Source organism: Mobula hypostoma, chromosome 2 (genome assembly GCF_963921235.1).
Source record: "Mobula hypostoma chromosome 2, sMobHyp1.1, whole genome shotgun sequence".
Taxonomy (NCBI): domain Eukaryota; kingdom Metazoa; phylum Chordata; class Chondrichthyes; order Myliobatiformes; family Myliobatidae; genus Mobula; species Mobula hypostoma.
The window spans coordinates 210,926,824-210,947,108 of record NC_086098.1 but is presented as its reverse complement, the minus strand read 5'-3'; the positions used below and the strand labels follow the sequence as shown (position 1 = coordinate 210,947,108).

Here is a 20,285-nt window from a genome sequence, read left to right as displayed (position 1 = left end):
TCATGGTTTCTATGTCCATTCAGAAATCAGATGGCAAAGAGAAATAGCCATTGTGTACCTCCGTTCTGATGGTAACAGTGAGAAGAGGGTATGTCCTGGGTGATGGGGCCACTGCTCCTTGAAGTTGTCTCAGATACTATGGAAGCTAGTACCCATTATGGAGCTGACTAATTTTTCCACTCTGGGCAGCTTACTTCGATCCTGTGCAGTAGCACCCCATCCCTTGTTCCAGATGGTGATGCTGCCAGACAGAATGATTAACATGGTACATCTTTAGAAATTTTAGAGTGTTTTAGGTAACATTCTAAATCTCCTCAGACGCCTAATGACACATAAGTGCTGTCTTGCCTTCTTTATAGCTGCATCGATATGCTAACATCAGGTTAAATTCTCAGAGATATTAGCACCCAGGAAGTTGAAACTGCTCACTTTCTCCACTTCTGCCCCCTCTATAAAGACTTCTGTGTGTTCCCTCATCTTACCCTTTCTGAATGCATGGTTGTGCTGTGACAATGCTCAACTACCTGGTATATCTCTCTCCTGTACACCCTGTCATCACCATCTGAGATTCCACCAACAATATCATCAGCAAATTTATGGATGGCATTTGAGCTGTGCTGAGCCACACAGTCAAGAGTGTAGAGAGACGAGAGCAGTGAGCAAAGCACACATTCCCGAGGTGCGCCAGTGTTGATTGTCAGTGAGGTGGAGATGTTATTACCAAGATTGTGGACTTCCCATTAGGAAGTTGGGAATCCAGTTACAGAGGGGGGTTCAGTCGCCTAGGTTCTGTAGCTTTTTGATCAGGACAGTAGGAATGATGGTGTTAAACGCTGAGCTATAGTCAATGAACAGCTTTCTGACATAGGTATTTGTATTATCCAGGTGATCCAAGGCCGTGTGGAGAGCCAATGAGATTGCGTCCGCCGTAGACCTGTTGTGACGATAGGTAAATTTAAATGGTCCAGGTCCTTGCTGAGACAGGAGTTGATTCTAGCCATGACCAACCTCTCAAAGCATTTCATCACCGTAGATGTGAGCTCTACTGGATAATAGTCATTAAGACAGCTCACACTACTCTTCTTGGGTACTGGTGTAACTGTTGCCCCTTTGAAATAGGTGGGAGCTTCTGACTATAGTAGTGAGAGATGGAAAATGTCTTTGAGCACTCCCACCAATTGATTGGCACAATTTTTCAGAGCCTTACCAGGTACTCTACTGGGGCCTGCCACTCTTTGAGGTTTCACCCTCATGAAAGACTGCCTGATGTTGACCTCTGAAACAGAGATCACAGCGTCACAGAATGCTGCAGGAATCCTCTTAGCTGTAGTTTTATTTTCCCTTTCAAAGTGAGCATAAAAAGATGTTGAGCTCATTTGGAAGTGAAGCATCACTGTCATTCATGATATTGGATATCGCTTTGTAGGACGTAAAGTTCTGCAAACCCTGCCAGAGTTGACAAGCATCCAATGTCACCTTCAATCTCTCCTGGAATTGTTTCCTAGCTCTTAAAATAGCCCTCCGCAAGTTGTACCTTGTTTTCTTGTACAGACCTGGGTCATCAAACTTAAATGCCACAGATGTAGCCCTCAGCAGACTACAAACCCTCTAGTTCATTCACAGCTTTTGATTTGAGTATATATGGTATGTTCTCACAGGCACACACTCATTCACACAGGTTTTTGTGAAGTCGGTGACAGTTGTGATGAATCCTTGAATACAGTCCACTCCATTGATTCAAAGCAGTCTTGTAAGAGCTCCTGGGCCTCCCTTGTCTACACCTTTATAGTCCCCACAACTGGTGCTGTAATCTTCAGTCTCAGGAGAAGACGTACAGCCAGGTGATCAGTCGTTTCAAAGTGTGGGCATGGGATAGCACGGTAAGCACACTTGATGGTAGTGTAACAGTGGTCCAGTGTGTTGGTTCTTTTGGTGCTACAAGCGATTTGTTGGTAGTAATTATTCAGAGAGTTTTTCAAGCTGGTCTAGTTAAAATCTCCCATAATGATGGGAAAGGAATCAGGATGTGTGGTTTCAAGTCTATTGATCATGCCTAGTGTCGAGAGCCTATTTGACAGTAGCCTGTGGTGGGATGTACACCACCTCCAAAAAGGTCATCCCATGGCAGGTAAAATGAACAGAACTTGATTGTAAGGTGTTCTCAGTCTGTTAAGCAAGACTGGGCTAGCACCCCCATGGTTGTATACCACAGGGAATTGGATCATGAAGCAAACCCCCGTCTTTGGCTTTAAAAGACTCAGCAGTCCTATCTTGGCAGTGTATTTTGAACCCTTCAATCTGAATTGCTGTGTCCAGAATGGAAGGGGTTAACCAAGATTCCACGAAACAAAATAGGCAGGTGGTCCTATTATCCCACTGACACAGTACCCTAGCTCTGAGATCTTCAAATTTATTTACCGGAGGCTGTACGTTTGCCAGCAAGATAGTTGGTATTGGGGGTCAAAAGACTCTTTCTTTTTCAAATGCACCATTAGCCGAGCGTGACACCCTAATTTCCACTGACCTCTTAAGGGGACAGTCTGCTGGCCACAGTCCAGTCTATTTCAGTCAGTTTAGAATTGTGATAGATTGTTTGATGGCATAAAAACGTCATTACGAACTGTACAGACATTAGGTGCAGTTGTGGTTCTCAACTGTAGCAGGCTGAAACGGGAATATGTGATCATTTCCATCAGAGCTGCTGCTTCGGGTTGCCTTTAGTTTGGCAGCCTAGAAATATGTGATTTGCTTTGAAATATATTTTAATGCTCTCTTAATATCTGAATGAATGACATTCATTCTGCCTTACTTGATAATAACTGTGAAATCTTTCAACCTTTTGATTTACCACCTCAAGTTCTGGCCTCACTGTGAAACACTAAGCTAAATGCATCCCTGATAAGAATCTCTAGGAGATTCCACAAAACCATAGCTAAGTTTACAGCAATGTCTTTTGAGGCTTACGCTCTTTAAGCCATGAATTATGCCATTTCCCCAGTATCTAATCAGCAAGAAAAAATCTTCTATCTGTATTCCCCATGTTTTTTTTGACCTGAAATTCCTTTAATATAATTGGACGTATATGACTATGTTCACATTAGCTGCTTTTCCAAATTATATTTTTGTACTGAAATTCACTCTTCTGCTGAGTTTCACCAGCATTTTTTAATGTTGCTTTGGATTTCCAGCATCTGCAGATGTTCTTGTGTGTATTATGAAGGTTAACTCTCTTTCCTTGTTCTGTTGAAAAGTGTAAAGATTTTGTTAACCAATTTGATCTGAGTTTAATTTCATAAAGGAGCATATTTTTCATCAAGTGGTTTTCATTTCTGAGCAAAGGCTGTTCACTGGGAAATTATTAGTCTTTTTTTCATTTTATAGCTGAATGGCTTTATGTATAATACAAGTAGTTCAAAGTTTCACACTTTCTATATGAAGAGTATGAGTGAGATCTTATCAGACAGAAGTATTTAAAGAGGTATCTCAAGGACTGGACCTTCAAATTATGGGGTTAAAATGATTTTCTCAAGACCAGGAGACATGGTGAGCACCCCAATCTCGCTGATGAAGAACTGGGCTTTTTGATAGCAAGAGCAGGTACCTGGGAAAAGCATACCTGTGATCCCAGCCCCAAAGATAAGTGTTTCCTTCTAACTATAGGCCCCTCATAGGAATTTCAATGGATAGCTTTCGTGGCATTTAGCCTGCAGTGGATTAAATAGGAAGGTGTTTTATATTACATTCAAGCAGGACTTTATCCTCCTGCTTTTCTACTTGAGGCCCACAGTTTCATCAGTGTTTGTGTGCTTTCATTTTTCCACTGCACTGATGTCAATTATGCTTGAGAGAGGGAAGGCAGCAGTGCTGATAAAGCATCAACTTCCTATTTCCCTCTATAGATGCTGCCTGACCTGCTGAGTTCCTCCAGCGCTTTGTGTGTTGCTTAAGTATGCATGATATACTTTTGGACATCATTGCCCCATACCCAACTCCATTCATATTTGGAACAGCATGCTTGTGAAAAACATGGAATCAATTCCCCATTCCATTTGTGCTTACGTGTGCATGGTATTTTTGAATGATTTTATATAACACAAAAAGACCAGGCATTACTAATTAATTTGCAAATAACTTAAGGCAAATTACAGTTAATAAATCCCTCAGATCTTGTAGAAGGCTTGTGCAGAAATTAGAGGGACCCTGGCCAAGGTATATAATATGTTCTTAACCATGGGTGAGGTGCCAGAGAACTGGAAGATAGCTAATGCTGTCCCGTTGTTCAAGAAATACTTATAAGAATAAGCCAGGAAGTTTTTGGCCAATGAGTCTGACATCAGTAGTTTGTAAGTTGTTGGAAGGTATTCAAATGGACAGGTTATGTAAGTGTTTGTATAGAGAGGGACTGATTAAGGTGAGTCAGTATGGCTTTGTGCATGATAGTTCATGTCTAACCAATCTTACAGAGTTTTTCGAGGACGTTACCAGGTATGTTGAGGAAAGAAAGGCAGTGGATGTTGTATACATGGACTTTAGCAAGGCCTTTGTCAACATCCTGTATGGGAGACTGGTCAAGAAGGTTCATCGGCTTGGCGTTCAGGAGAAGACTAAACTGCATTTAACATTGGCTTAACAGGAGAAGCCAGACGCTGCAGTAGACGGCTGCCTCTCTGACTGGAGGCCTGTGACTAGTCTTCAGAAATCGGTGCTAGGTCTGTTTTTGTTTGTCATCTGCATCAATGATTTGAGTGATAATGTAATAATTAGATCAGCAAATATGTGAATAACAAGAGGATTGCAGGTGTAGTGGATAGTGAGGACTGATCCCACTTGTGGGATCTGAACTACCTGTAAAAATGGGGTGAGAAATGGCTGTTGGAATTTAATGGGATAAGATAGGCATATTGATGCTGCCTGACTTGCTGAGTTCCTCATATTTTGTGTGTGTTACCACAGACCAGGCACTATTCTTGAGCCATTTCTTCTGCCAAAATACCATGTGACCTCTTTAATAGGGGCTGGCAAGCAGCTTAAGTGACATTCAGCTCCTTACAACCTTCCAGAAAGCTGTTTCTATCTTTTGATTCAGTTACTTTATAAGAATAATGTTCCTTTCCAATCTCAGTTCAAGCTTCTGCTCAAGATACACTGTGGCCAGCTCCCAGATTCTTGTTATCAAAAGAAACTGTCAAAAATGCCTCCCTTTGTATGGAATGAACATATTATAAATAATAATTGTAGTCATTTCATAATGACAAGTGACTAAGGCCTAAAAGTTATCTGGCCCATAATCATGGTTCACAGTGTGACAATCAAAATACTTTAGGGGAGTTCTACTATGTATTAGGTAGAAGAATACGCCTTTCTCACCTTATGCCCACTAAGACCCACTATTAAAATAAGAAAAAGGTTATGTAAGTCATGAGCCTTGGTTCATATCATGGGTATAATGGAATCTCATGGAGGACTGAGGCTTTAGATGAGGAATCAGAATTTAAAGAGTCAGGTTATTGGGAATGAATACCATTGAAAAATGGCTGTTGGTAGTTGGTAAGGGTTGGCTTGGTGATCTTGGCTATTAACAGTGATCAAATTAATGGGATGTTGCCAAGCTAGCAATCAGCGGAATGATACCCTAGTAGAAGGGAAGAAATAGAAATCAGCCTTTATAACATGGCTAGTTATAGAGAGTCACTCAGCAATGGTCGTGTTGTGAATGGTGCAGATACAAGTTGAGGGGTTGTATAAGTTATGTTTGATATTTTGCAGCATTGGAGAACCTCTAACCAGCGACTGGAGAGTTATAGGCACCTGGGCCAACAATCGGGGGCATTGCAAAGAGTTGAGAATACAGTAAGGCTGAAGGACAGTGATGTTGGAGGGTCTGGAGAAGAGCTTGTAGTGGGGGAGATTCTCAGTATCAGAACACTCCAGCAGATTTTCTCAAAGACAGAAAACTAAACCTCAGATGTCTTACATCTACATGAGTAGGCCACACTATCCCCAAGCCAAACAAATCATATAATCTATAAATTTACCCTTCACAGTTGATGCTACCGTGCATATTTGACCATATGGAACTCACTGTGAGGCAGGCACACTTTCATGTTGCAGTAAATTTGTTTCATGTAGTACTGATAAATGGTATGCTACATAGTAAAAATCCGGGCCCTATCAATTGTGGAAGTAGATCTGGGTGCTTCTGGAAACTACTGAACAGTAATATTGGCATACAACTTAAGAAGATGGAATACAAAATGAGAAATTTTGCTTTCAAGTAAAAAGGTAGATCTGGCTTTCAGGATTTATCAGAACTATGGAAGAGGTGAATGGGGAGTTAAACTGAAAATTAGTCAGGAAGATCCAGAAATTATTTGTTTCAGCATAGGGAATCAAAATAAGAATACTGAATCTAAAACTTAGATCTGACCGAATAGGAATGAAATCAACAAATACTTTGTCACTCATTGGTAGTGGTTATCTGATACACCCCCCTCAACGTGCTATGCCAATTGAAGTTATTAATCTTTTTCTGGATAGGAATATCAAAATATATAATGCAAGAGCAGCCAATCATGATCAATGAATGAAACAGGGATATGAAGCTAGATGGCTCCCTTCTTTTCTTTTGGGCACAGTTCCCTATAAGTTGCGTGGGTGCATGGCCACGCAGTTAGTAAAATGCTCCCGCACACGTAGCCTTTGTTATGTGCAGCTAGAATTGGCCACAGCTAGAAAAAGTTTACAAAACATGAAAGATTTTCTCTGTTTTACTATATTTCATTATACTTTCAATTAATAAATATAATAAAAGTATGTGATATTTCAATTTTCATTCTTAATATTCGTAGTATGAATATTACCAAAAAGACAGTTGAAGTTCCACACAGTTTTCATGCCATGTAAGAAAATCCTACTCAGAGCAATGGTAGGTCCATGCAGCTGTAAAAAAATTAGAGGGAATGTTGTTCTGGGCAAGGCATTATGCTGTTAAAGTGAACATAAGCCACCTTTATCATTTGGCACTTATTGAAGGTTTTTGTATTCTTTCTAATTTATTGTGTTGAATCTCATGTATTGTCTCTTCACATCTTATTCACTTATATGTCAGCTTTTCAAATGACAAAATACTATATCTATGATAATGAATTTAATTTAGCTTTTTACCAAATTGTAGCTTTTAAACTAGTTGCGTCCACTTGTAAATCAATCAAGGCCATACCTCTAATTAATGTCCTTAGAGTGTATTTCACACAGGTTGCAATATGTACATAACTGGCCTAATTTATATTCTCTAAAGAAGGTCCTGTTTTATTGGCCTTGATGGGCAAGATGGGGAAATGTTCCCATTTAGGTATTCTGGCATTCTCATAATGGATTAATTGTTGAATAAACTTTTCTTAGGCTTCCAGCTGAGTACAGGCATCGATTATAACCAGCGTTTCGATGACAAACTCTGCCATCTTCATCAGGGATGGCAAAATTTGTCATTGAAATGTTGGTTATAATGGATACCTGGACCCGGCTGGAAGCCCGAGAAGAGTTTATTTGTCATGTACGCTGGGAAAGCACTGGATTAATTGTTGTTGGGATAATTGGTAAAGAAAGTTGTTATAGTTTTATAGAAATCAACCAAATTTTGATATGAGGGCCAACCAAATTAAGTTGCACCAGTGAAACTGAGTTTTTTTTACAGAAACTCCATGGGACTTCTTCAAAAGGCTGGAGCACTTTAATAAGGTATGTAGAGAAGATTTGATTCCTGACAAAGAAGTAGGACAAACGTTTTATTAATATATCATAGAATGATTTTGAGCACTCACCTGAGATGTAATTACATTCAGGGGACATAATTTGTGGTAACATTTGGGGCTGGAAGCAGAAATAGCTTACTTGAGGTGAAAGAAAGGAAACAGCAGCTTAAACTGAGGGAGTCCCTGTCTGTAGCACCCAGACAGAAGTAAGCCTGCAGTGTGAAAAAACAACAAAAATTAAATTTTCATGTCTGCAAAATACAGTGAACTCTTTTATAACTGGACATATCAAATTTGTTATGATAGCAAAGTAAGCTCTATGGCAACTGTTATAATGCTGTGGAGCTGGCTGCTCGGGCAGGATGGGGAAAGCCGTTTTGTTTGTTATTTCTGGCTGGGTTTGCTGGCTCACCTCGCTCTTATTCTGTTGGGGGACCTTTGAGAGCATTCTTTTCCATACCAGAATCCCTGCCAATCTGGCAAGTTAGAACACCACTCCCACACCTCCCCACAACACCCTCCCTATCCTATTTTCAGCTGTTTGTCTCCAAATAATCTGATCACCTAAAAACAGAGCATTTGCAGTGGTAAAAGTTAACGGAAAAAATTAAACACACATGGCAGGTTGTTGTATTGGTTTAACAAGGCTTTCCTCCCTATAAACAGCTCCTGTATACTGCTGTGCATGGCTATCTGCTGTACTTGTTATTTACTACTGTAGTGCCAAAATTTCAACCTTTTGATCATTTTCTTCAACTAAAGTAAAAATAATGAGGGCTTGGTTTACAGGTTGTCCTCAGCTTTTGACACTCAGCAGTTTTGTGTTTTATTCCTTAATGAAAGCCACATTGGAATTTCTATTTAATGAGTGCTGATTCTTATAATATAGTTGCCAATAAGGGTTCTGTTGTGATGACTGGAGAACACTAAATAGCAACTAAGGGGATTACATTTCTACCCAGTTCACACTCTGTCAAATGCATTGTGGTTGTTAAGTTAATGTTTTCACTGAGACTTCCCATATTCCATAATTCTCACATAGTTGCTCCTGAATTTACTATGAGTCACAGCTGAATGGAATTTCTGTATCCAAAAGGTAACAAGCTTATCTAAGTTGTTGTTTATTCAGAGTCTGATGTTCTTTGCTTTTGGGTGTGCATCTTCCAAATCCTTACAAAGATATCAACATTTGACATTGACAGATGTTTATATGTGACAATGAGAAGGCTCAACAGGGCAGCTGCACAGAAACCTAAAGTTCTGATTTTTTTTTCGGTAGTGCAAAAGCAGGAACTAGATCATTTCTTTATCACCAAAATGGTGCATTTTGTCAATAAAATGAAACTTTGATTTTCTTTTTGGACTGTCAGAGTGGCTCACAGGAAGCAGGAAGTCTGCATTTTGTTGAATCACACCTTTTAATGCAACTAAACAGTTTGCTCAAGTTATTACACAATTCAAAACAAAAAAGATGCAAAGTAGAAAGCAAAAAAAAAGGCGTATGCTGAAAACTGCATACTCTGTTTTATATATATAGAGTGTCGAAAGTTGCAGTCTATTAATACCAAGCTAGGCTTTGAGTGAGAACACTGCCTAGTAAAAGTAGTCAGATTACAGGAGTTGACCAACATGAAGGGTAACAACAAGACATCATATTTTGTTTGCAAAATGTTCAAGGAGCATATTGAACATTCCTGACTCAGTGGGGATCATTTTAATCTTTGATCCTGTCTCATTGATAAGAGGCATTTTGAGATTGCAATGCGAAATCCCCTTCCAATTTGCTCCTGAAGTGAATAAATAGGAAATGACGGGCAATGCACATGCAAATTCCAAATACGCAGCTCTTTCAGACATGTTCTCATGCCAGAATTACTTCATTTGAAGATTTATCTGAACAGTGTCGCTCAGAGTTTACTTAAGTATCATGAGAGTGTGCACAATGCTGTCTGTGTGTTCAGTTTATTGAACTGGTGGATTTAGAGGTTCTGCACGTGTGTGTAAGCACTCATGTCGAACCGTCTGCTGCATTTGGCAGCCAAAACCACAGACAGGCAGGTCTGAGGTCGGTAGGTACACTACAGCTGCACTTTTACTTTAAAGCAACAGGACAATTCTGGAGTCATTCGGTTCATTCGTTTGATAAGGTGCATCAGTGACAGAATTAGCTTAAAGGCATGTGGCCAACCTTTTGTCGTTGAAACTGGAATTGCAATAAATCTCAGCTGGGCAAGAATATAGATGATATTTCCATTGTGAATTACTTGTGACAGAAAGGTAAACTTCCCTTTATATGCACCTTTGAAAATGTATGTCTTTATAGTGACTTGTAGCCTATCAAAATCCAGTCAAAGGCAAGGGCTTTTTACAGAGGGCGGATGACAACAGGCAAGATGTTCAGTGATAGTTGTGTTTGCACTGTCAGCGTTTTGCTCTGGTACTGGAAAATTCTCAAACCACAGCAACTGACGCACGGTAACAAATGTCGCAGAGTACCTGAAAACATGCAGACACCACCCACGTGTCCAGCTTTGCTGTGTGCGTTCAGTCAAATAGCAACATAGACACAATATGTTCAGGGGCAGGGAATATTAAAAGAGAAATAAATAGGGCCTGATAATTGCTGGCTGATGGAAACATAGCCAGGGTTGAATGGAGTGTTGCCGTGACAGCTACTGGGAAGCCTCTACATAGGAGCTCTAATGGGCATGAAAACAATGTTTTTATCCTTTTCTCCCCTTTTCCCAGAGATACTACAAGTCATATCTCAAGAGAGAGGAACAGAACCATAGGGGACAATGGCACACAGTCTAACAGAAAGACTATAATTGCCAGTACACGGTGGGTTGAGGTTGCAGCCAATTCTGGAGGTAACACTGAAGGAAAGGAACTTGACTGCTAAACCTTGCTGTGCTGTCTACTGTCAGCCACTGGGTTTCCTGTCAAACCCTGCCCACAGCAGTTAAATCTGAAACTCTGAGACAAAGCAGTCTCAATGGCAATTTATTATTACTGGATTGCTTCTTGGAAGCTGGTCTCCCAACACCTTCCCACCTCCCTCGAACCACTGTTTGTGGTAGCTTGAGTCTGGCTTTCATCGTTTTAATTGTGTAACTGCTGAACATTCAGGAAGTGATGGAAATTGATGTTGCATCATTGTAATTCCAAATAATGTTGTGTTGACAGAAATTAGACTTTCATGCAGGGGTCTCAATCATATACTACTAAAGCTGTGTAACTTTGTTGTCTCATTATATGCAGTAGTGGTCAGGTAAGTGGATATTAGTAGGTATGTGTGCGTTATTATGCTTGAAGGAAAAGTACATATAGGCAGTTGGAGATATCATTGTGTTGCAAGCAAAACTGATCAGAATAAATACCATCATCTTTTCTGGATCTTAAAATCAAATGAGGCTTATAAATTGATTTGTATCAATTGGATTGAAAAGTCTGAAGGGACTTTCCTGCTGATTTTTATAAGTAATAGAATTATGAGTCAATATTTTTGGGGATAAGCTGGTGTCTAAATATAAGTCATGAATGAAAGTTGATGTGATTGGGATCAGTTGTCAGAACAAATTTATTTTTAATAAGCTGTAATTGTAAACAAGATTGTATGTTGGACTCCATTTTCTCCCTTCATGTGACTGATCAATGGCACCCTTATTTTAGCAATCCCAATGAAATTACTCAGAAAGATAGCACAGAAATAAATTCTCAAACTGACAATTTTAATGCCTAAGAAAATATCCTGACAGTGCAACCAATTTTACATCCAAAACCATTTGCTTTACTTTGACTTTGGCCCGATACAGTTTATAGGTTTATATATATCGTGGGATGTTACAGCTCACAAATATGGAATGCAGACTGGCATTTGCAGTTCATAGATTTGAACTTGAGTTAATTTCTGGTTTTACATTTATATATTAAGTATAATCTAGTCAGTATGATAGTGTTAATGAACAAGCATGATAGCATTGGCAGTTATTTATGAGATTCATTAAATTTAGAACAGTTTTGTTTTGAAAGGCAATGGTCTCTGTCTAAGTTACACCATGTGGCTGAGTTTTGTGTTCTTCAGCACTGCACTGAGTAAAGAAATTTCTCCTCTTCATTTTCTCTCTGATTACTGTCAATGGCATTATGCTGGTGAAAGCTTTTATAAACACAGATAGCTCTTAGGCTATAGTTTATTTTCCAACAACTTTTTTGTACAAGTTAACTTAATTACTTTTCTGCTGTTATCCCCTAAAAGTTGTTGAATTTGCAGCATGTGATAGGTTAAAATCTCTATAATCTGCAGCAAAAACAAAATTCTGTGGTTCATAGAATGTGGGCTGAGAGATAGAAGCCAGTCCGACCATAGGAGAGAAGTAGTTATTTAAGTTTTATATAATGGGATCTGCCTTGTTTTAATAGCCTTTTTATTTTGACCATGGCAGCCAGGTTTCCTGGGATTTGGATTTCCCAGGCCTAACAAATTTACAGATAACCTTTTGCCCACCACAACATGATCACTGAGCCAACTTCTCCCTTCACAAATGCCATCTGTTCCCTCCTGCCCTATCATGGGCTTGCCAACACACACGAATTCTGGTCATTACTATTCTACTTGAAGGCCACCTTCCCTTTAAGTGAACTGACTCCTGTTGGGGAATCCCATGAAGAGAGGCTTAACAGGTAGATTCTGCAGGGCATGCAGGAAAAATGTGTTCTCAGGTTTTCCCAAGTTTTCTACAGGTTTTTGAATTTAACTTGACTCCAGTGTAAAGAGCAGGTTAATGTCTGTCTGTAAAAACCAAAATGTCGTGAACTTTTCATGGCTTTGTCAATCATGCCTACAAGTTCATGGAATTAAGAGGTAAAAACTCTTCAGTTAGACATGCTGAGTATGTGATATTCTGTTCTCAGATGTGCTGACTTCAGTAGAGCCGTATTTCAGAGTACAGTAGCATACACATGCTATTAAACAGCACATGATCGACAATTTTTATGCACTCCCCATATTTGAATCCTAATTCCTCTCTGTTCACTCACACCTTAAAATGCTTTACAATTCAATTCATAACTTATTTTTTTGCTAAAATAAATAAAGTAATATCTGGTGATTTTCGGGATTGGATTTCATGCTATAAAATTTTAACTTGGTTGGCTAGGGAGCACAAATTCCTTGGAAGCGTCTACAGTCTACTTATATTTCTTTGTTAGATTGAGTTGCAGTTATTGCTATAAAGGAAATATTTTAAACTAGTGAATCTTGTGCTTGACGTATAGAAAGAGTTTAAAATGGATATCAGATTCAACATCCAACTATTAAGTGTCACTGATTACAGTGGGGGAGGGATTTATGTGTAATATCTCGTAGTATTCATACTGAAAACTTTCAACTGACAAAGGTACTTTTTGCTGTTAACGTTAACATATCTCCTCTTAGTTTCATTTTACTCAGGAAGCTATTACTGTCTCTTAAACAGTGCAAGAAAGCCCTCATTCTCACTCACTGGAGAAAATTGAAACAGGGCCTATCTTCAAAGTCTAAACAATTCTTAATGTCCATGCTGCTTAAAACTGTCACATTGTATTAAATCTTAAAACTTAAAGATTTTTTTTAATATATGGTTTCTGGGCTTATAATTATCATTCACTGTCAAAGTAAATGTTATGGTAGTCCAGACATAATGAAAAATTTTCAACTAAGACAATGTGGATTTTCTTTTAATGGAATGGTATTTCTTTCAAACTGGATAGTTCCTGTATAAGGCCCAGTTACTTGTGTATGAGTATAATTAGACTATGTTAAAGTAGTGTAGTGAAATAAGTAAGGTATAGGAGGATGTAAACTATGATAGTGTACCAAATGTGATACTGAAATGAATCTGTAAATTGCATCGAAATTCAGCTTCAGTGAATTCAGAATTAATGTGCATCTGCTACAACGTTGAGTATTTAGTGTGTACAGCCAAGGATTTTTTGTTCAAATTAGATTATTTCTGCATTGGATTTTCCAAATTTAAAAAAGGCAGAGAACCTGTTAGAACGTTATACGTCAGTTGTTTCACCATATAGGGGAGGGGAGAACCAGTGGATGTGGTATATTTGGATTTTCAAAAGGCTTTTGACAAGGTCCCACACAGGAGATTAGTGTGCAAACTTAAAGCACACGGTATTGGGGGTAAGGTATTGGTGTGGGTGGAGAATTGGTTAGCAGACAGGAAGCAAAGAGTGGGAATAAACGGGACCTTTTCAGAGTGGCAGGCGGTGACTAGTGGGGTACCGCAAGGCTCAGTGCTGGGACCCCAGTTGTTTACAATATATATTAATGACTTGGATGAGGGAATTAAATGCAGCATCTCCAAGTTTGCGGATGACACAAAGCTGGGTGGCAGTGTTAGCTGTGAGGAGGATGCTAAGAGGATGCAGGGTGACTTGGATAGGTTGGGTGAGTGTGCAAATTCATGGCAGATGCAAATTAATGTGGATAAATGTGAAGTTATCCACTTTGGTGGCAAAAATAGGAAAACAGATTATTATCTGAATGGTGGCCGATTAGGAAAAGGGGAGGTGCAACGAGACCTGGGTGTCATTATACACCAGTCATTGAAAGTGGGCATGCAGGTACAGCAGGCGGTGAAAAAGGCGAATGGTATGCTGGCATTTATAGCGAGAGGATTCGAGTACAGGAGCAGGGAGGTACTACTGCAGTTGTACAGGGCCTTGGTGAGACCACACCTGGAGGATTGTGTGCAGTTTTGGTCCCCTAATCTGAGGAAAGACATCTTTGCCATAGAGGGAGTACAAAGAAGGTTCACCAGATTGATTCCTGGGATGGCAGGACTTTCATATGAAGAAAGACTGGATGAATTGGGCTTGTACTCGTTGGAATTTAGAAGATTGAGGGGGGATCTGATTGAAACGTATAAGATCCTAAAGGGATTGGACAGGCTAGATGCAGGAAGATTGTTCCCGATGTTGGGGAAGTCCAGAATGAGGGGTCACAGTTTGAGGATAGAGGGGAAGCCTTTTAGGACCGAGATTAGGAAAAACTTCTTCACACAGAGAATGGTGAATCTGTGGAATTCTCTGCCACAGGAAACTGTTGAGGCCAGTTCATTGGCTATATTTAAGAGGGAGTTAGATATGGCCCTTGTGGCTACGGGGGTCAGGGGGTATGGAGGGAAGGCTGGGGCGGGGTTCTGAGTTGGATGATCAGCCATGATCATAATAAATGGCGGTGCAGGCTCGAAGGGCCGAATGGCCTACTCCTGCACCTATTTTCTATGTTTCTATGTTTCTATATCCAAAATAGTGTTTAAGGAAGAAAATCAATGGAATTTGTTTTCACAAATGAATTGGCTGTACAAAACATACAAGTAGGCTAGTCGCAAAAGAAGAGCCAGTTAATGCAAAGAAGCAGAAAGAGTAACTTGGAGCTGAGTGAGGGTCTTGTCACTTCAACCTCATACACACTCATGAAACAGAAGTTTGTGAAATATATGTCACGAGAACTTCTATTGTATTTTGTGGTATCTTCCAATGAAACTAAAGTTTTTATTTTTTTTGATTGAAAGACAATATTGAACATATTCAGATTGCACCAATTAGACAAAAATTTAACTAGACCCTTTCTGCTGTTAATTATGCTTCTGAGGCTGATGTGATTTCTGCATCAAGGAACCAAGAGCATGGGAGGTGAGGTTATTCCCCCTGCGACGCCCTCCTTTTGAACAAGGTTGAACTTGGTTCACATTGTCCTGAGAATTTGGCATTTCTGAGTACCAAATTGAGAGCCTGTATGGTAAGTAAATTACCTTTTGGTAATCTTTTGGTTCCACTCCCACAATCAGCACACCCTCCCGATCACTCTGTGATCCAGCCTTTGCGTGAACTAATAAACCCTCCTCCCATCCTGATCTGCAGTTCTCTGACACAGCAGTTTCCTCAACCCTGCCTACAATTTGCTGCTGACCCCAATTTCTTTTCTCCCACCCCAAGTTCCTGCCAAATGATGTCCGGGCCATTGCTGAATTCCAATCCTGCAACAGGATCAACCTCCTGCTCCCTCCCACCTCCAGCTCCTGCATGACTGAGCTGGCCTCTAGCCACTTCCCTCAGTTTCCCAGCACTGTACCAACTTCCTGCTCCTGTGATCTGTCAGTGGGCACTGTTGGGTCAAACCATCTGACCCCTACCCCACCACATTTCACGCCACCCACTCAGAGCCACCTGCCACTGCTCAATCTCCATCCATTCACCTCATCTCATACATTAGACTCCTCTTACTCCAAATGGCACAAATCTAATCAGGCTTGTGTCTGCTGAACTCCTTAGCCTAACTTTGTAGTAGAGTACTAGACAGCACATTTTCAGCTATGAAAACGGTCAATGCCCAACTACTGTCTGATACAACAGAGACCCTGGACCCTGTTGCTGGCAAAAGTTTATATGGTAGCCCAAGTTTCATTATGACATGGTTCCAGTGTACAGTTCCAGGGCTCTAATATTTTTGGTACAATAGCTAAGAACCCTGACCATGTAATAAAATGACTATGGAACATTTAGGAGTTTAATTGTTTTGTAAAATTGATAATGCTGCATATATTTATATGAAACAGAAGAGCCCCTGTCATTTCAAACAAGCAGCATTAATGGTAGTGTTCATTTTGGCCAGAAATTGGATTATACAGTAAATAATTGTTGTATTAAGCAGAGATACCAAATTGGGTCTCCCACTAAAATTGTGGAAGTGGATGAAATGTGGTTTGAAACAACCAGGAGATCAGAAATAACTCTCCCTCTCCCTCCCCCCCCCCACAAAAAAAAGACATGCAGGATTCTCAACAGATTTACTCTTAATTCTGTGTAGCTCCAGGCGCAATGCTTTGTAACAACTAGAATAGGGCATCTGTCCTTAAATGCGCTCACCTGGTGGCAGTCAAACAGCATCATTACACATTATGCCTGCCAGGAAGGAGACAATAGGATTCAGGATAGAGGCAGACTGCTGCCACGTTCATGCAAAGGGACATGCACATGATACAGAGTGGGTCTGAGTTTTGTGCTGCATTGTGCCACTTATCATATGTGCACCTGATAATGGGGACATGCCATGTGTGCTGACGTGGATCACCTACAGAGTCCTCGTGCTGATGGTGCTGTGATTTCATCGGAGACGATTGCAAGTGTGATCTAATGTCGATACATTCAAGCTTTGCATGATCAGAACCAAAATAAATGGCACTGATTTACCCAGTTTATCAGCAAGTATTCAGAATATTTTATTTACTTATCATTTATATGCTTCACATTGGCCTTCCTGCCCAAACACACTATGACATTTACCGTTTGATGAATCCCATGTAACTTTAGCTGTCCCTTATTTTAGTGTTCTCTAGACTAGATGTCAACATATTGCTTCCATGAATCAGACCTTGGCCTCCTATGTCTCCAATTATTCTCTGATGATACTAAGCTGGGTGGCAGTGTGACATGTGATGAGGATGTTAGGAGAATTCAAGGTGACTTGGATAGGCTGGGTGGGTGGGCAGAAACTTGGCAGATGGCGTTTAATGTGAATAAGTGTGAGGTTATTCACTTTGGGAGCAAGAACAGGAAGGCAGATTATTATCTGAATGGTGTGGAGTTAGGTAAGGGTGAAATACAAAGAGATCTAGGAGTACTTGTTCATCAGTCTCTGAAGGTGAATGAGCAAGTGCAGCAGGCAGTGAAGAAGGCTAATAGAACGTTGGCCTTTATTACAAAGGGAATTGAGTACAAGAGCAAGGAAATCCTTTTGCATTTGTACAGGGCCCTGGTGAGACCACACCTGGAGTATTGTGTGTAGTTCTGGTCTCCAGGGTTAAGGAAGGACATCCTGGCTGTGGAGGAGGTGCAGCGTAGGTTCACTAGGTTAGTTCCTGGGATGTCCGGACTGTCTTACGCAGAGAGGTTAGAGAGACTGGGCTTGTACACGCTGGAATTAAGGAGATTGAGGGGGGATCTGATTGAGACATATAAGATTATTAAGGGATTGGATAAGATAGAGGCAGGAAATATGTTCCAGATGCTGGGAGAGTCCAGTACCAGAGGGCATGGGTAAGAATAAGGGGTAGGTCATTTAGGACAGAGTTGAGGAGGAACTACTTCTCCCAGAGAGTTGTGGAGGTGTGGAACGCGCTGCCTCAGAAGGCAGTGGAGGCCAATTCTCTCGATACTTTCAAGAAGGAGCTAGATAAGTATCTTATGGATAGGGGAATCAAGGGTTATGGGGACAAGGCAGGAACCGGGTATTGATAGTAGATGATCAGCCATGATCTCAGAATGGCGGTGCAGGTTTGAAGGGCCGAATGGTCTACTTCTGCACCTATTGTCTATTGTCTATTGTCTATTGTCTATTGTCTCTGTTCCTCATTCAGCAGCAGTCTTCACTCAACATTTCATACACACCCTGGAATTGCCTCCATAAATTCCTCCACTTTACTACGTTTCATGATCTATTTTTCTGCTGCCTGAAGAACTTTGCCATTTCGGCATTGTAAGTTAAGTTGCTGTTAATTCCAGAAACATTTGCAGCAGACCCCTGAAATTAAACAGAAGTAAATGAATAAAAGCAAAGTGTGCTTTGATATTTATTTACTGGGACTAAAGATGACTTTAAGCAGGATATGAGTCAATTTCAAAGGACCATGTTTGCTCATTCATCTAGTCATCACTCTTGAGCAGTTAAATGTTTTGTCCAAGTAAATATGTTATACACAGAAGACTTTTTGTACAGAGCAGACTTCTCCATGTATCCCAATTTGTTGTTTTCAGCATCAGGTAAGGTGGTAACCAAGTTAGGAATTGGTAGGTGTCAGTGCAGCCAGTCTTTCACATCGCTTGTAATAATCTGAGGTTTCTTGCAATGTGTTTGCTTTATTTTCTTCCCTTTTTTGGTTCAAGTTCATGCCAGAAACACATTATCATAAATTTCCACAGACGAGAAAATTTTCCGCAATAAATAGTTTATGAATTGACAAATGGCAGGGAGTCACACTTATGCAAACTTGCATCAATTTTGTGAATTGGAAGGAAGGCTAAGCGATCAAAACCTGCAAAGTTTGCACCTAGTGACTCCAGTGGAATACCCTGTCCATTTTGAGGGTGTAGCTGAGGATATGGGAGCGGGTCAATAGTTTGATGTAAACTCGCGCCATTGTGCAAATTGCATGGTTTTTCAGAGTCAAAGTGAATGGAAGTACATAGCAAAGGAGGAAAGCTGAGCAGAGAATCCTACATTATTCTTGTAGAATCTACAAACAGCTCGCCCATGTACCTAGTGTTGGACTCAGCATTTTGGGACCTATTTTGGGACTCTTGATCGGCCAATTTACTAAATGAATAGTCCAACAAACAGATCATGAACACTGCATAAATTAATTAGTTTACTGTCAGACTCGGGTGTGCCCAGCAGAGGCCTGAGTTTCATTGGCAGCAAGAAATCATCTACTTCTGCCAAATGAGGTGAGAGGCAATCTCACTGACTGCATTAATAATTGACAGAAATTCATTGTAAGGGAATGAAGTAAAGAAAGATGCAAAATAAACTGCAGAAAATCAGGACCTCAGCTGTGAAGTGCTAATGGTTACTCTCATTTTCACCTCTTTAGGGTTTAAAACTTGCTTTGGATGTTGAACAGAGCAGCTTTTACCTTTTGTCCTGTTCCTGTTTCAATTTTACTCATTTCTTATAGAGCTGAGAGATTTCAAACTGAAAATCCTGGCTTAATGTCTGGCGACATTTTGTGCTTCACATTAATTCTGGACATATGGTTTTGCTCAGCAATTTGCTTATGGAGTTGGTGGGGGTGTGCCAGCAAACCCACATCAAATCAGCACCAGACTTAACTGCTGTCTAATTAAGTTCACAACTCTCTGGAATAACGTGTCAGTAATTAATTCACAACAGCAAATAATCAGGTAACGCTCAACTCAAGTATTATAAGACTGTGGTTTCGCAGAAATGTTATACCTGTTCAGTAAGTAAAACAATCTAAGAAAAACCAAATGGTTGAAAGCTGGGAATGTTGTTGGTGCCATGGGGATGTGTCTAGGACTGAAAGTGGGTTGGTAAACAGCTGCAGTGGGAATAGATATTCCAATGAGGGGGTGGAGAGCCCAGGGACAGCTGAATGGAATCAGTTAAATTATTAGTTCTAAATTTATTATGTTTTGAACAGAGTAGATATGGTGAGACTATTTTCTTTGGCTAGAAGGCTCAAATAGGAAGGTGCAAACTTAAAATTAAATTTGGGTCAAGTTGGAATGAAATCAGGAATCACCTTCTCCACATAAATGTGGAAAACATTAGGAATTCACTTCGCAATAAAAAAAATTATAGATGCTGTATGTATTGAAAATTTTCTTAGCAGAGCAACAAATTTTCATTCAGTTATAAAGGAATGTCGATCGTGTGTGGATAAAAATCAACCATGCTTAAATTGTGCTACTGGCTTGACAGCATGAATGGCCAAATTTTAATCCCTCCAGTACTAT

At 40.1% G+C, this 20,285-nt stretch overlaps 1 protein-coding gene across 3 annotated transcripts in view; it reads left to right on the top strand.

Moving 5' to 3' along the window:
* Positions 1-20,285, top strand: part of nfatc2a (nuclear factor of activated T cells 2a) — a 167,405-nt gene that overhangs the window by 123,368 nt on the left and 23,752 nt on the right. For 2 of the 3 annotated variants that reach the window (XM_063041478.1, XM_063041476.1), the window contains exon 10: positions 7,694-7,737. The exons of the other annotated variant lie outside the window; for it this stretch is intronic. In XM_063041478.1, the coding sequence (XP_062897548.1) occupies positions 7,694-7,737 (44 nt within the window). The remainder of the gene's footprint in view (positions 1-7,693; positions 7,738-20,285) is intronic. 3 annotated transcript variants of the gene reach the window in all.